Genomic DNA, 18,050 nt, shown 5'->3' with positions numbered 1-18,050 from the left:
CAGCAAAGTCTAACCTGCTATTACAGACCAGCTGGTGACAAACCAGGCCAAGAACAGGCCCAGGCTTCGACAACAGCCTGTGTTGTCTTGACCAGACCACACTCTTGTGGGTAGCAACAGGAGTCAAATCCGAGGCCGGGGAAAGGCCTGCTGCAGCCGGCTCACCTCGCTGTCAGCTTTGCCTTGCAAGGAGGGAGACTCTGAGGTTAGCCGAAATGCAAGCATCCCAAAGGCACCTTTAGGTACCTTCACCTTTGAATCTTGAGAAACACACCTGGCTCTGAAATCAGAACGCTTAAAAATGTTTCTAGTGTAGACAAAACAGCATGCTTGACCCTTTGTGGTGTTATCTCAAGAAAGGCCTTTCTCTCTTACCATAGCTGTCTGTTTTGTTTTGTTTTTTAATTAGTTAATTAATTAATTTTGGCTGCGTTGGGTCTTTGTTGCTGCTCTCAGACTTTCTCCAGTTGCGGCAAGCGGGGGCTAGTCTTCGTGTGGGCATGGGCTTCTCATTGCGGTGGCTTCTCTTGTTGCGGAACATGGGCTCTAGGCGTGCGGGCTTCAGTAGTTTGCGGCACAGGGGCTCAGTAGTTGTGGCTCGCAGGCTCTAGAGCGCAGACTCAGTAGTTATGGCACATGGGCTTAGTTGCTCCGCGGCATGTGGGATCTTCCCAGACCAGGGCTTGAACCCGTGTCCCCTGCATTGGCAGGCGGATTCTTAACCACTGAGCCACCAGGGAAGTCCCATCTGGCTGCTTTTATTATTTATCTATCCCTTCATTGCCTCCTCCTCAAAAGCAGCTTTTAGTTTATTTAGGTAATAAAATGTCACATCTTCCCCTTTTACATAGGGAATAAAAAACACAAACAGGACAAAATATGTCCTCAATAGGGAAGATAAATTCCTTCATTTTCTTCACTGGCTCTTAATGAGATTATTGATAAACTCATTCCTGACCCTAAATTCACCTACATCATTCCCACAGTGAAAAGCACTCACCCTATAATTCTGGAAAACTTCAGTCCAAATGATTCCCTTAAAATGATGATGATGAAGACAGCACCAAAGAAGCTGAGAAACTATTGGAACAAAATTGTTACTTTATTTCCAAAATAATTTAGTTCATTGAGATGTAAGAACTAAAGACCATGGTGGTCTCTGGGAAACTAAAAGGGCTTTTGGTGCCCAATTCTTATGAACATTTTATACCAACAACCAGGGAAGAATATGAGGAGTTTCACCTCATATGGAAGTTCTAATGCATTATTTAGGCTGGATCCAAGTAAGAGTCAAATACATTGTAATCTTTTAACTTGTTGTTATTGTAGTTTTCTGTCAGTATTTCTTAAAGAGTTGCACAGCCCCACAACTAAGGTCCAATAAAAATTTTTAGGCTTGCATAGCACAGGGAGATCAGCTCGGTGCTTTGTGACCACCTAGAAGGGTGGGATAGGGAGGGTGGGAGGGAGATGCAACAGGGAGGGGATATGGGGATATATGTATACGTATAGCTGATTCACTTTGTTATACAGCAGAAACTAACACAACAATGTAAAGCAATTATACTTCAATAAAGATGTTAAAAAAAACCACAAAATTTTAGGCTTGATCCCAAAGAATAGCCAAACACACTTGTATTTCCTTTTAAACTTTTTTTTTGAAGGAAAATATCTCAGAGTATATACAACTAAATTATTTAATTCTTTCTAAAAGGGTTTGCCTCTCAGATAAATCTAAGTAAATTCATCTCCCTTTAAGGCAGGGATGAAAAAGGATGCAATAATAACATGCATTCCATTCTCTATCTTAAACACTCAACAAGAAGCTGGCTAGGAATTTCCCACACACTGTTTTTTAGGTCATTTATTCATTTATTCAAACAAATATTTTTGGAAAGCCAACTCTACTTTGAAGCAAAAACCTAATTAACTTCTCTTCCTTACATATGGTTATAAAAAGATCTCAAAACCTCCCTTTTGACCACTAAGTAGAACTCGAAAACTCTCTTCCACCCCATAACAAGAAGCAATTTTACTTCCTAACCCTATTAGTCCTTCAATAAAGAACAGGTGAAGAATGTCTTCTGAATGTTTTTTTGAAAAGATACCATGCTTTCCTTCCCACTGAAATACCAGAAGCAAAAGTCAGACCAAATCTGTCCCCTGGGAAGAGTAACTCTGGACTTTGCTAAAGGGATAAGATGAGTGTTATCAGATCTGTATAACATGGTCAGACAAGAGCCTGTGTCACACCTTCTCAAGCTCGCCCATGCAAGCATGCCTTGTGTTTAGAATAGACCTACAGATGACAGAAAAATCAAAAGTCAGGTCTGTTGTTGACACCTGCTGTGTCAGTAACAGTGGTTCAGCACTGCTGCCGTGAATACCTCAGTTGGTCCAGCATACATCATGGGAGATGGGAAGATGGCCACCACTGTGGTTTCAGGATTCAGGACTCCTTCCTCCAGCACTGCAGCATGCTGCTTCATACGCCACATCAGAGGAACATCATCTTCCTTTGTCCAGCCACCAAGAGGGTGAAGGAGAAGGACAGGGCGCCGGTAGCCCCTCTCTAGAAGTTGCTTATGGGTATCCTGCATTAATAGAGCATGGCCATTGTGCACCGGGTTGCGTAACTGAAATGCAAAGACAGCATCTGAAAGAGAATATTCAGAGTTAATAATAGTCCTTTTCTAACAGATTACCTTCCAAAGGATAAGCAATGCTTCTTGAAGCTTGATGCTTAGGATAAAGCAGACACGCGTGCTCAGAATCAGAAACTGGTGAAAAACATGTACCGCGCTGACCATTTACTCCGAGGCAACACGATACAGTAATTATTACTTTACAAATCTTACAAGCCTGAGCGTGTATCACATAGTAGTGATGGATTTATAACAATTACTTTCTGAATTCATGGGCAACCTGAGAATGATAATCAGACTTTCTGGCCCTAACATCTCGGTTCAACTGCTTGCAGTGGATATAAATTCTTGGTCTATGCCTTAATTACCCATCAAGTCAATCCTGCCGTTGGATCTAAGATACTCCTTTATTGAAGGAAGACAGAAAGACAGAGATATGTAGAGTTTAAAAAATTTACTTACTACCAAAGTAAGCTCATTTATAGTGATTACTCTGCTTGACTGGAACCCAATGTTGTTTTGTGATGCCAGGTCTCGATTTTGGATTATAGTTTAGCAACAACAATATCCCTTACAAGGACCATTGCTATTACTCAAATGTTGAAAACTGCTGGATTAATTAAACTGGTTAACTATGTAACATCTGATTACAACCCTGGCTTGGCTCCTACATGGGGCTCTTGCTATCAGAAGACCTTTCTTAGAAGGCATGCTTCCTTGGAGTCATAGAGTAATTTCACAGAACAGAGTAACAATGCAGTTAGAGGAGCTCTGTATTTGATGCCCTCACAGTATCTGATACATCATCACGCCGTGTTGATCCAATCTGGACTCAGAGAGGAACAACTTCCTCTTCCTGCATAATTTTAAGCCGAATAGTACAACATCCCCAATCTATTCTCAGTTCTGACCCTCTTCTATCACCGTGACAAAAGGCACAGAAAGAAAACTATGGCACCCTACTTGACCAGGAGATTTTTGGGGACACATCCTGTGATATTCCAAGATTTAGAGCATTTTCACTATGCTTTGAAGTCCTCAAGTTACCTTTTCTTGAGAAACAAGGCTGGTTTTCACCAAAGAAATAGCTGCTAGCTTTTATCTGCTAGTTTCAGCATGCTGCAAATACTGTCAGATGGTGATTTTTTTCTAATTCCATCATTCCATCCACATTTATTAGTTGAATTTCTACTACAAGTTAGAGTTTCCACTTCTCCTCCTTATATGACATAAGGTACAAAAAAGAAGTCTTGATACAAATATGTGAGTATTTAAAATTATGCTGCTTTAAGGAAAGGGGAGGAGGGGTACAGACCGGAAAGTTTCTCTATCCTTCTGAAATCACTTCAAATTTTGGATATAGTATACGGATATCAAAAGATTTCAAAACATCCCTTTTAGCCATTAAGTAGAACTCCAGAACTCCCCTTCCCCAAGACCAAGAAGGAATTTTACTTCCTGACTCTATTATACTCCAGTCCTTCCAAAAAAGAACAGACGAAGGCTGTCTCCTACATATGAGCACTAAGGCTGCTCCATTTAGGGGCGATTACTGCCTGAACTGAACCTGCATCCTGATTCCGGCCTAAGTCTCATCAGCAAGTTTAGTGCTCTCCCCGCTCTTCCCTTCCCTTTGTACTGCCCATTCTTTGTAAACAGCCTTGAAGCACAACAGAGACACTTACTAAGCATTAATCAATCCTACTACTGGGCTAATGTGAGTTACTGCACTGATGGAGAGGTTGGGGGCGAGTGGCTCCAGGCTCGCACCACGGGGAGGAAAGAGAGTAAGAGGACTCTGGCCCAGCACAAGCCTGTAGCACCAGGGCCGAGGAGATGCCTGCGTGGTAGGGGCAAACAGGGCCAAGGCTGAGAAGACAGCTCATTTGCCTGGGAGCGTAAACAGAGCAAATAACAACAAATAAGTAAATAGGAGAATGGCAGCCAGGATTCTCACTGTAGGAGAGGAGGCAAAAATACCAAAAAGAAGAAAGGCTAGAAAAGACCGCGTGGTATTGGATTAGGGTTGAAAATGGCAGCGTGACCTCATGGTTTTCAGCTACACAGACAGATATACACAGGATCAGATATAAATGTGTGTGAGTGTATGTGCTTATGCACATTTCTTGGTTCTGTCCCCTGAAAGGTCCTACGAGCAATGACTACCCAGTGGCAATGAGCAAAACTAAAGCCCAAATCTTACATTCTAAATACTATTCCTCACTTAAAGCAGGGTTCCTTGGCAAAATGGCCAATTCTAGGGCTAGGGCACGGAAAGTACAACATAAGCTGGAACGCCTTTTGTGTCATAAGGAAAGGAAGTGCTCAGAGAACTATGAGGACTTGTCAAAAGGATACAGCAACCAGTCTGACACGGTCCCAAAGGCCAACCTAGGACAAGCTAAATATCAAGTAAATAATAATATTAATGGATTGTAAATCACCGAGTAAAATAGGAACCTGTAAATCCAGAAAGAATAGAATAAATGAAAAAACCAACGGAGGAGAAGTGGAAACTCTAACTTACAGGAGAAAGTCAACTAATAAACGTAGATGGAATGATGGAATTAGAAAAATCACCATTTGGCAGCATCTGCAGCATGCTAAGACCAGCAGATAAAAGTTTGATGACAAGGGGATATTTATGGAGTCTCAAGATCTCTCCCCCAAAACACCTGTTAGTACATACAAAATAATTTGTTAACTTTACAGCACAAAAAACCTGGTAAACGTGATCTTAAATGATAAAAGTTAACTTTGAAAAAGTTAACCTCATCTGTAATAGGACAAAATCAAAATTGTGAGCCACCAAATATGATGCACCAAGAATTCAGCATTGTTTCCTGCAGGATTCCTGACAAAAATGTGTAACTGGAACCTAATCATGAGGAAACAGCAGATAAACCCAAACTGAGAGACAGTCAAGAAAGTACACGACATGACTATTCAAAAGTGCCAGAGTTGTAAAAGACACGACAAAGACTCAGCGACTGTTCCGAATGAAGTAGACTAAAGAGGCATGACTGACCTCCTGAACCAGGAAGGAAAGGTGGCAAAGAGAAGATTTTAGTTGTCATTGTTGGTTTTGTGATAAAAGACATTATTGGGACAATGGCATGATGTGAGTGAAGTGCACAGATTAGACAGTATTTTATCAATGGTATTTTCCTGAGTTTGATGAGCACACTGAGGTTAGGTAGGAGACTGTCCTTATCTTCAGGAAATACATATGGAAATAACTAAGGAGTAATGAGGCATCATGTCTGCAACTTTCAAAGAAAGTGAGAATGAGAAAGCAAAGAAATATAGTGTTAATTATGGAAACTGGGTGAAGAATATATAGGAGTTCTTGGTACTATTCTTGTACATTTTCTGTAAATTTAAAATTATTTCAAAATAAAAAGTTAAAAAACAAAGTAAAAAATTATGACAGGAGACATATGAACTGGTTATAACATGTAGATTTTATTTAGATCCTGATTCAAACAAACTATAAAAAAAAGAAATGTGACTACTATGAAATTATCAGAAATATAAACACTGACTAGATATGTGATAGTATTAAGAAACTATTGATATTATTATTATTTAGGTGCAACAGTGATATCATGGTTGTATTTTTTAAAGTCTTTACCTTTAAGAAATACTTTCTGAAATATTTAGATGGTAATGACATGGGGTTTGAGATTTGCTTCAGAATGATATGCAGAGATGCAGTGGGGTAGGTAGGGGTACAGGTGAAACAAGAGTAGCCAAGAGTTGGTACCACTGAATTTGGGTTAGAGGTATATAGGGATTCATTCACACTATTGTATCTACTTACAGATTAAGTAGCATATGTTTCAAATTTTCCCTAATAATTTTTAAAAGAGAAGATACATGTAGAAGCAGCACTGCTTTGGAACATGATATTTACAGGTTCAAATTACAGGTCTAACAATTTTTAACCATGGACTGTGGTCTTTAAGGACTTAATTTCACTTTTGACATCTTCGTAGTGGGGATGATACTAAGGTTACTGTTATGAAGATAAAATAATATAAAGTACCCAGCACGGTGAGATGTACGGTGCAGTCACTTAAAAATCTAAGTTCCTTAAGACAATTCATTAAAAAAAAAAACAAAAAGCACCATATCTAAAAGTTCCTGGCAGGAAACTGAACCCACTGTTCTACTGGTGACTCAAGGTCTACTCTAGTACGAACTAACACTCCAGTGAGTGTTTCCAAGATGAGGGTGCATTAGCTCTGTGCTGCAATATGCAGCCTTTGCCTTCCTTAGTCAGGAACAGGTGCCTAACTGTGAATAGGACCCCTGGGTAATACATCTCAGGTGTATGACGACTACATTCCTAGGCTCCAATCAGGTCAAACCTGATTTTGTAAAATTGCCATTTAGCAAGATTATTTATATGAACAGCATGTGCAAAAGGAAACATAAATAAATTCTGTCTCAAATATACGTATTTCACAGATTCTAATAATTCATCTACCTAGGTTTCCTTTCCAAAAAGAATTAATCTAGCTCCACACTGGACATTTAACAGATAAAGTTAAGACGAATGACTTATTAAAAGTTTACATTAGCAGCATATAAAGGATTTTGCTGCCAAAATTTCTTCCAGGTAGAGTTATTTCCTTATTATCAGTTCCATTCAGAAATCCAATGATCATTTGCTCTGTCTGCCCATTTTTTCTTGCCAATATTACCAGGTCTTTCCTAAACTTCCAGCCTTTTCAATCCCTTGTAACTATTTATCAATGAATTACACAAATGGCTTTAACTGCCTGTAGCTCCAGACTGCATTTTCATCCCTACCATCTGGTTTCCCCACTAGAGAACTTATGTGAATGAACAATGTAATGGAAGCACCTGATCCACTGGAAGCTTACATTCCCAAGGTACTGTCCCAACTAACATAACCCAGTATGCATCACCATTATATTTTCCTCCAACAATTTTCCATCAAGGATGGAAAAAGAATAATGGGCCACCATGGACCTGGGGCCACTGATACTTAGAGCAACTTTCAGTAATTCTTCACATTCTCATCCCCATTTTCTAAAGGACAAGTGAATTCCCCGTTGTCACACCATAACTGGTAGAAAATACTTGTCTTTTCGCTTATAACTCTTTATGGATTAGTTTAAGACTGCTTTACCTAAGATCAGGGTTTCAACCGTGTTTGAAAATGGGACATTATCTTCAAAATGACTGGAATTTAATATTAACATTTATGATTTCCATTTCTTTCTAGCCTTCTGCCGCCATCCCTGGGAAAGGACCAGGAATTCCATAATTGTGATTTACAGAAATTACACTGTGAAGCTGCTGATGCCGTGCACAAAAACAAACTTTTTCCTTCAAGAGCTAGAGTGAATATTTTAAGCTTTGCAGGCTATGGGGCTTCTGCTGCAACTACTCAGCCCTGCCAAGCAATGCAAAACCAGCCACAGACGATGCATAAGTGACTGTGGATATTTCCCAGTAAAACTTTATTTACAAGAACTGGCAGCGGGCCAGATTTGGCGTGCAGGCTGTGGTTTACCAACCTCTGAAAGACAAATGAAATTCGGGTGATGGAAGTAAGAGCACTGCGACCAAGACGCCTGGTGTGAGCAGAAGTGTGGAGGCAGCAAGGCAGATGCGTCTGAGGACACAGAATCATCCATCTTGTCAAAGATGGATACAAAGCCTAGCACATGATATCACGCAGAATTTTGAATGATAGGTTAGGAGGGATACTGTGTTCCAAACAGAGGCTGTGAGTTAATCAGTAATGTTGCCCAGAAAATTAGGCTAGTAGACTGTGCGGGACTGAGGCGGGGGAGGGTCAGTGGGTGGAGTGGGGAGACAGCAAAATCAGAAGACTGTGGCGCAGAAACGCGCTCCCATATTTTCCATATAAAATAAACCATCCACCAACTCTTCCATTCTCCCCACTCACACAATCTATTCCTCCCCCAGGATACAGACAGGCTCGTCTGACCAATCACAACCTACACAGTGGGAATGGGGTCACAACGGCAGAGACTGGTGCTGCCCACTCCCTCAAACCCCTCCCCGGTGCTGAGGTCACTGAGTAGCGCTCTATGTGTTACTGACTCACAGATCTACGTCATCTGACCGAAACTCCCCTAAGCTCCAGGCCGTCTCTCCACCTGCCTCATAGCACTCCACGGGCACCTCAAATCACCTCCTGCCAGCCTCCTTCTGCACCTCTGGTCCTCCTCCACGACCTCTGAGAGCAGGCACCACTACCCACTGCAGAGTCTTAGACTCTGGAGGACCACTGCCATCCTCCACACGCAGTGCATCACTCTGCTCCCTAAACCTCACTAAACCCTGCTTTCTTCACTCCCTGTGCCCACATCAGCCCTTCATCCCTGCTTCATGAGACAACTGGTCCCCCCCCGCAACCCCATCTAGCCTCCATCCAGCAGCCAAAGCAGGCAGGGGGGCAGGGAAGAAAGGAGTTGGGACAGGATGAAAATTCTGTTTTAGATACACTGTCCTGGGGGGACAGTGAAACTGGTCCTGCCCCCAGGAGCTTACAATCTAGTCAGAGGAGGAGAAGCAAACATTCACTAATCAGAGAATAAATCCATGTTAGAAGGAATATACTTCCTTCAGCTCCAAGAGGACATGATTAGATCTTTGTTTTCAGAAGCTAAGTCTGGTGACAATGTGAAGGATAAAGTGATGGAAGAAAAGAACAGGAATGGAGTCACTCCTTCAACTAATTCCTTCCTGCTCTGCCACATGGTGAGTATGAAACCCCTGCCAAACCCAAAAGGTACTTTCCTGTTTTAAAGTCCTGACCTCTCTGCTGCCTCTGACATTAAAAAAAAAAAAAAAAAAAGGCTATGCCACTGTCTTCATAGCCTCAAGGCCTGTTAACCATGGCACCAACCTTTTCTATTTCATCTGCCTCTTTATGCTTTTTCTTTAGTAAAAACCATGAAACACTGAAGAAAACTTGGAGGGGAAAAACCACCCCAAATGCACTATCTTAATATAACTGTTTTTGGGGTTTTGCATAGTCTCCTAGTTTTTCTCCTTATGCACACGTTTTTACATAGATGTGATCAAATGTGTATGACGTTTTATATTCTGCCTGGCCCATTTTGGTCTAGTCACCTGTTTCTGACATCCTGTAGTCCTCTCAGAGCCACAGAGTTCATTGCTGGGTCCTAGGAAATTCTTTCTTTACCTACTCATTCAGGAAACTTACCCCACTTCACCTGGATTCAATTACCACGTGCATACAGATGGCTTCTGTTAGCTGCATCCCCAAGTCCTGAGCTTCCAGCTCATCAGTTACAGAGACTTATTGCTAACAGTGTTTCAATAGACGCTGCTCATTACCACCCCACCCCTCAATTCCTTCACCTTCACTTACCACCCTCACATCTCAAGCCAGAAGCAGGTCCCGCTGCTGAAACCTGCACCTTCCCCTATACCTCATGTCTAAGTAAAGGAAGAGCCCCAGACTACAGTTTCTCTCCCTCTCCTCCGGATTCGACACCATCCAGTCCAGGAGCCAACACACCATGTTAACAAGTACGGTCTGATCCCTTTCCCTCCAGCAGACGGAAGGGGAAGAAGACAGTGAAGAAGGTTCTTCTCAGGATGCGCTGATTTCTGACAGGGGAAGGAACGGCAACCGTGAGTGTTTTCTGGTGGTGGGAGGAGGCTGGGCCCTGACCCCCAGAATACGTGCAGGACACAGGCTGCCTAATCTAGCGCCACGGCCACAGAACCCTGATGTGGCACAGTACAAACACCTGGGCTGGACCCCTGTACTGCACTTTCTCAGCGAGGGGTCCGGGGACAACTGCAGCGCCCCAGCAGGGTAGCTGTGGGCAACGAATGAGCTGGTCAGCAGGGGAGCGCTGCTAACTCCTTCCCCCAGATTTCTCAGACCTGCGCTTCGCTGCCCAGCCCACAGGCAGAGCCCCGGCCTGCATCCCAACCACTAGACACAGAATTACAACATCCGCCTGCTGTCTTCCGTTCAACTTCTCTGAAAACTGGCCTGCATACAGCAGTAATTAATAAATCTTCTCTTGCAGTCCTACGCAAGCTCTATTATCTGCCACTTTACCCCAAAGCTCTAAGTACAGGCATTTCTGATTTTCCCCAAATCAATACAGTAGCTGAACAAGAGCGTCCTGACAATCGCTCTAGCGTTGCTGGGAGGCAGGCTGGGGTGCACGCACGCTATGTTTCTGTGGGAGTTTTTTGAAGAGAGCTGGAAATGAGAAAGAGTTTGATCCCCCTCCTCCCTCGGGACTGTCATTTCTTTTACTTAAACTGCTCATGAGGGGGGAAAAGAAATCAACAAGACAGGGCTAGGCTACTTGAGTAAATATGAATAGACTAGAATTTTTCACCAACAGGCACTCTCATACCCCACAGTACAGCACCAAGTTGCTTTTCTTTCTCACGGCTAGAAATGCTTTCAAATTAAAGTGAAAGATAATGTTGGATATAAAGCTTTTTTGCCAGCTGGACACTGTACTGCCTGTTCTCCACTCCCCTTCCGGTCCAGTCCTGTCTCGTGCCTCTGTGCGCGTGTGCACGTGGGCATGTGTGTGCGTGTTTGGGGGTGGGAGTGCTGTACTCCTGCCTCCATACGGGAGACACCAGTAGGCAACCAGAGGACGGAGGACAGAAGTCTCGCCCCAGTAGCATCCTGCTTCAGCGCTGGGATCCCAGCGGGGTCTACACCCCGGACAACTAGCTCCTGCCCGGCAGCCCCCTGCCACAGCTCCAGCTCCTCTTATCGCACTTCAGAAACAACGCTGCCTTCCGACGCCCTGCAGGAATGGTCACACTACCCCAAATTGCCCGTCCCCGGATGCCTCATCATTCTGTGGCGGTTCCCTCAGCCCTGACCGCCCGTCTTTAAACACGTTGTCAGATAATGTTCAGAGCCTCATCTGAGTGGGCCTTGACCTGACTGACAAGAGGCTCCATCACCCAGTCTCAGATTACAGCATCTCCAGCCCACTGCCACGTACAGGCAAGAAGGCCCAGGGCCTTCAGGGGCAAACTATCTGCTTCCACCTCAGCTTTCTCAGGCATCTGTCGTCCCCACTTTGCCTAATATATCCATCTACCGCCTCTATCCATCCACTTAAAATACAGCCTGTGGTTCAACAACTTGACAAAGCTTTCTCAGATTTATTCAACGCCGTGCTGCCACATACCAGCTTGAGAGGAATGATGTCAGCGTTTCCCTTTGTAACCCAGCAGGACACCAGTCCTCTGAGTGTAATAAACGCTAACTGGCTCTTACTTGGCTAAAGTGAAATTCAGTCTTTCCTTCCAGGATAGTGGTCAATCATCGGTGGTTCAAAGAACTTGCCACCTGGGACCGTGTCACCTTGCAATCACTGACGTGGGTATTAAAGACCTCTCAATCCTTCCAGCTACAGAATGGTCTAGAAACAGCAAAACTCATCATATCAATGTGCACAGGACAACAACCCACACAGGGTAATCAATGATTACCTAATATTCCCTAAGACGAGGGAAGGAGAAGGAGGGAGAGGTAAGAAAAGAAACCCTAAGTAAAAGAAAAAAAATATTCCCTGTTTTCTCTCCCTTGAACTATGATTTGTACACAAGAGTAGATGACTTGTTATTGGCTTCCAGAAAGACTTGAATAAGAACTATAAAGGGACCTCCTCAGTCTGTTGCTTATTTGCCTTAGTCTAAAATGGAAAAGTAAACAAAATAACACTCCATCATCTTTTTTGCTGGATTTAAGGCTAATAACCAGCTCTCAGCTACTTTAAACAAAGTTGCAATCACTCGTTATGCAACAAATCCTCTAAATGATTTAAAATGTTTGGTACACAAGGAAGAATGTAAAACGGACGTAATACAAAGTCTTGGATTATGAATGATAATTTCTTGATAAGACCCCTCAACAGCGCTAAAAATTTATTTAGTAACACGAATTCCAGATATAAATTATTTTGAAAACAAATTAAAGTAAGCAAGGCGGTCTCAGCAAGTCCTCAGTGAAACATGTCCTGTTCACCAGAAAAAAAGAGAGAAGTCTACACATATTAAACTATCAGATACTTCTGGATGGAAATAAAGACCCAACTAGAAGTGTCTTATACAACTCAAACATGCATTAGGTCTTTGAATAACAAATCTGGATACAGAGGACCCAAGGGCTGGATCAGAAACTCAAACAGTATAAGATTCTTATGGATTCTCATGGTACAAAATGGCTACCAGAGCTCCAAACACTGTACCCTTACATGACAGCATCCAAAGCAGGAGGAAGAGGAAGGATGGGAAAGGATAACTTTTTGTCCTAAGCCAGTTTCTTTTCAGGAAGGAAAACCTTTCCCAGAAGCCCCACTTGCTTACATCTCAAAGGTCAAAACTGACTTACACACGGACCTTTAAGTCACACAGTGACAGAAGAGAATGCGGCACCATCACTGACTTATAGCAGTCATGATACAGTTCATGATACAGTCCTGTATGACTGGGCCCAAAACGTGTTAGCAAGAAAGAAGAAAACAAGCTGCTGTATAAGCAAGCACCGAGTGTAATATTCGGAGAAATTCCTGCACAAGTAGTTTAAGCCAAATATGTGCTTCAAATTCAGAGGAGAGGAATAAAATTCGGAAGGAGGAATGGGGCACCACACTATCAAATACCGTAAGGGGGCCAAGGAAAAACTGTGCATGAACGAGGCAGGCTGGTGGGGACTGTGGAGCTCTGAAGAGTGTGTGTGTGTCCATCTCGGGCCTCCAGTTCTTGATCCCTTTCACATCATTTCAAGTATCAGCTAATTACGACACAGCTTAAGAAAAAACAGATAACTCTTTCTCTTCCCTTTACTTGTATACCCTTTACTTACTGGTAAAACTAGCTTCCAACTCACGTAACAGAAATAATGACACCTTAACCTCTTGCTGTGTGCCAGGTACTGTTACGGTGCCTAAGCATCTTAGCTCATTTCACTTTTAAAAACTAAAAACCTATGTGTCAGGTACCATCACTGTCCTCATTTGTACAACTAGGGAACTGAGCGGTAGAGAGGAAACCCCTTTCCCCACAGCCACGTAACTCCTAAGTGGTAAAGTAGGGGGCAGTGTGCACACAGGACTCTGAATGACTACCAAGGATCTGAGAGGTCACAGGACCTAAACACAACTGATGAAATGGGAGCTCTTGCCCAGATTCTGGAGTCACTTGGGAAGGCGGGCTTCTGCTTAATAAATACGGCTGGGTGGCCAGGTAGTTCCTTAAAAGGCATCCATATCCACCTGACTTTTCTCAGCCACATCTCCTCAATTTGTACACAGAAGATATTTTTAAAAGCAGCACCAATGCTTAGTGTTTAACCATTTCTGTAGTGGGTGAGAATGCACTAGCAGCATGATTGTAGGAGGCTTCAAATTCTTCAGACCTTAAAAAACAGCCTCCTAAAATCTACAGCGAATGCTGTGGCAGGCACCCGGAATTTGCAAGTGTGGGTGCACCCGTGTAAACACATCATTTACCTACTTCTGTGTAAAAGATCTGCTAATCACAGATGTCTAATATAAAAATCCCTGTCCTGGGGCACTTTCTAAGACAGTATTATAAAGAACAGTTTCTACAAACTCTCTATATTTACTGCTCCATTTCCTCCTAATCCAGAAATCTGAAATCATTATTAACCTACTCTTCAACAACTTTTTCTGTTACTTGTTGACAGTATCTCTCTTCTACACCATAAACTCCTGTCTTATTTATTTATGAATCCTCAGCACTTGGTACTCTGGCATATAAAGATGCAAAACAAACACTTGCTGAATGAATAGCAAATGTGATACTGTTGTTCTATTATTTTCTGCAGTGGTACATTCCACTCCAATAAGACATTCTGGGATATAAGGCACATTGATATGAGTGAACTACACAGGTTGATTCAGATCGACTACCTTTCCTTACATATTCCATTGCTAACTAAATTTATCTTTACTCCTCATTCTGTCTTACATTTTAGCAAGCATTGGAAAAAATCTTCAAGAACCTCCCCATCAAGGAGAAACTCCAAGTAATCCCATGTTAGATAATTAGGTCCATGTCTTACCTGCATTCATATCTTTAAACTTCTGCTTTAGCTCAGTAGGAGTAAGACGGTACTGATCAAGACCATCATTCCAATAAATTCGGTCCAAGACTTGAAGATCTCCTCCAATCAGCCAATCTCCTTGTTCCATAACCATCTAATGGCAAGAGAAAGGAGATAATTTTTTTTTAACAGGAACCAATATCAAAATAAGTAAGAACATTTCTCTCATACAAGCTAAATATACCTGTAAACTACTCTCATCTTAAGGTCAATGGTAAATCTGTTTGGTTTATCAACTGAACTGGCATTAGAGATGCTATAGAATTAGAATATATTTTATAATTTTGCAAAGGATTTGTGACGCAACTATTATATTTGCATACGAAACGCAAACAAAATCAAAATGAATAATTACGACTTTTTTAAGCAACCAAAACATTCTTTTCATTGCTGTTGTATGTTGATTAACAGAAAAGTGTGTGAGCCTGGGTCACCCCGCCCTCTTGTGTTCTCCAATCCTAAACTTTTGAGCAATTAAAGTATTGATGATGGAGCTGAACACAAATTCATGCCTTCCAATCTCCACACCATCTCAAATTTCTTTCGGCTCCACTCGTGTCCTTTCTCTGCATCTGAGAGGAGAAGATATACCCTCTAGGACCCATCCATTTTTGCAATGCAGCTCAAGCTCTTCCCCCACGGCTTCAACTTACCTGCTAACAATGCACCTCAACTGCGTAGTCACTTCCTGCCTGGTCTCCCTCACTAGTAGGTCTCTACCCATCCACCAAACCACTCATTCAACAAATATTCACTGAGCACTGGTATGTGTCAGGGCCTGTGCTAGGCACTGGGAAATACAGCAGAAAACGAGAGAGAAAGATCTTACTCCAATGGAGCTTATATTTTAGTGGGCGAGACAGAGGAGAAACCAGAGAACTATCAGCTAGTGATAAATAAACGTTGCAGAGAAAACAAACAGGGCACTGGAACACAGTGTCCAGGGAGTAGAGTGAATGGCATTTAAGAGAAAGGAGTTAGTAAATGCCTCTCTGAGGAAGGTGACATTTAACCTGAGATGATGAAAAGGAACTCGTCACGGAGGTAAAGTAGTTCATGCAGAGGGACACCAAGTGCAAAGTCCTGGCGTAGAAACACGTTTCTGTCTTTGAGGAACAGAAAGAAAGCTAATGTGGCTAGAAGGTCAGAAAGGCCAAAGCAAGGAGAGGGGCAGCGGTAGTGGAAGAGATGGTGGAAGAAGGCCAGGGCCGGATCCCACAGGGCCTCACAGGTTTTATTCCGATTACAATGAGCAGCCACTGGAGAGTTATAAAGGGGGCAGTGATATGTTCAGATCTATATTTTTAAAAGACTCACTCTGGCTGCCCTAAGGAGAATGGATTTCAATGGGTATGACAGGAAGCTGGACTCCAGACAGGAGACCGGGAGGGCATGGCCGGTACCGGGGGGCATGGGGCTGGAAGAGGGACACCCTGCTCTGGACCACCCGGCTGGCTTCCTAAATCACCACGTCGTTTGTGACCCTGTCAAACCTGCCTGCCACCTCTCTGTTCCTAGGAAGGCAGAGCAGCATAGGGGAAAGAACAGAGAAGACCTAAGACAGACTCTAATCCTGACACCTCACAGGTACCTCTGCAGCTCTGGGCAAGTTGAACCCACTCTAAGACTCCTCAGAATAAAGAAAATAACCTTGTCTACTTCTAAGGGTCACTGTAAGGACTGAAAAGCAGAAACGTGGCTGAAAAGCATAAATACATGTAAATTGTTATTATGACTGAACAAAATTTTAACACCTTGGAGTAGAAACTGAAGCCCAAGGTCCTCTCTCCCACTCGAACCACCAACTCTCTCTCAAACGCACCGAGTCTTTGCTCCCCCGCCGCAGAAACCTGGGAAGCCGTTTCTTACAGCTCCCTCCTATCCAAATCCTACTGGTCCCTCAAGGCTGCACACCAAGTACTAACTAACCTAAGAAGTCTTACAGACTGCTCTAAATAAAAGTGGCACACGATATAAACAGCATTCACATATGTTCAGTGATTAAAAAATGTCTCCTCCAATGAATTCATACAAAAAGTACTCTCTAGTGGTAGGGATTACAGAGTACGTGAAGCTCTACATAAGCCAATAATGACTTTCTGCTAAGGATTATGGAAGATGGCTTTAAAGCCCAAGGTCCTGGATTCAAATCAGACCCTCATCCCAACCATAAGCTGCCTAACTTTGGCCAAGAACATATATCCCCCATAAAGTCTCAATTTCTCCATGTGTAAGATGGAAATGCCACCCATCCTATAGGTCTGCTATGTGGTTCAAAAAATTTACATAAGCATGGTTTGTAAACTATGTTATTTGTTATTAATAACTGTAGAATTTTAATGCTGAAGGAATGTCTGACACCATTAGTTCAACCTCCTTATTTTATAAAACAATATATTTACCTGTTTTTTAAGTTTATCACTTTTTTGTCCTACATAAGACAACGAAATGAAATTTAACACACTTCCATGATCTAAACAGCTGCTATATAAAGTTTCTAGGTAAAGCTACTAAAATTTCACTTAGTTTCTTTTCTTTTTTTTTTTTTTTTTGGCTGCACCGTGCAGCTTGCAGGATCTTAGTTCCCCGACCAGGGGTCCAATCAGGGCCCTGGCAGTGAAAGCGCTGAGTCTAACTACTGGACTGCCAGGGAACTCCTTCGCTTAGTTTCTTTAAAAGTTCACACTAAGTTCCAGCCTTGATTCTGCAAAATATTAACAGTTCCAATGGCATAGTTGATATACAGGTAATGCCTCACATTTCAGCACAAACATTATTGGCAAATCAAGATAAAATGCGGCAAGGTTTACTCAGGACCTTGATGTAGGGGTGGTTCTTGCATGTTGTTCCCCACTGCCTGGCACAGCGCTCCTCCTTCCTGTGCTCAAAAAACTCTGGATTGCGAAGAATAGCCACGCGGCGGCCCTCGTACATCAGAGCAAAAGCTGTGCAGCCGTCCAGCCTCTCTTTATCTTCCTGAGTAGCTGTCAGAACTATCGGTACTGACAAGTTAATGACACCCCCTGCAGGGCACAAAAGAACATAAAGCACACAGCTTGCATTACTCAGCGGGCCTGACATCTACCTTTCACACTTCAGTAGACACTCTTCAAATAATAAAAGATTTATTGCTCCAGTGACAGTGTTCCACTGGTACCTGGCACAGAAAAGCAGGGAGAGAACAAGCAACAAACCCAGAGTTGTAAACAAAACAAAACAGCAAAAATTAAGAACATCAACACTGTGTG

General features: G+C 42.7%; 1 protein-coding gene across 5 annotated transcripts in view; it reads right to left on the bottom strand.

The window, feature by feature from the left end:
* PAPSS1 (3'-phosphoadenosine 5'-phosphosulfate synthase 1) overlaps positions 1–18,050 on the bottom strand; it is a 117,014-nt gene that overhangs the window by 30,755 nt on the left and 68,209 nt on the right. For 4 of the 5 annotated variants that reach the window (XM_022567085.2, XM_089911594.1, XM_089911593.1 and 1 more), the window contains 3 exons: positions 17,620–17,825; positions 14,761–14,896; positions 2,388–2,656 (listed from right to left, as the gene is read on the bottom strand). In XM_022567085.2, coding sequence (XP_022422793.1) covers positions 2,388–2,656; positions 14,761–14,896; positions 17,620–17,825 — 611 coding nt within the window. Of the gene's footprint in view, positions 1–1,000; positions 1,081–2,387; positions 2,657–14,760; positions 14,897–17,619; positions 17,826–18,050 lie in introns of all 5 variants that reach the window. The other variant, XR_016393221.1, reaches the window with a different exon arrangement.

The sequence above is a fragment of the Delphinapterus leucas genome, chromosome 5, assembly GCF_059928025.1.
Source record: "Delphinapterus leucas isolate spDelLeu-1000000601 "Yukka" chromosome 5, BTC_Dleu_Yukka2, whole genome shotgun sequence".
Taxonomy (NCBI): domain Eukaryota; kingdom Metazoa; phylum Chordata; class Mammalia; order Artiodactyla; family Monodontidae; genus Delphinapterus; species Delphinapterus leucas.
Note: the sequence above shows the minus strand (reverse complement) of the source record. Positions and strands in the feature narration are given on the sequence as shown.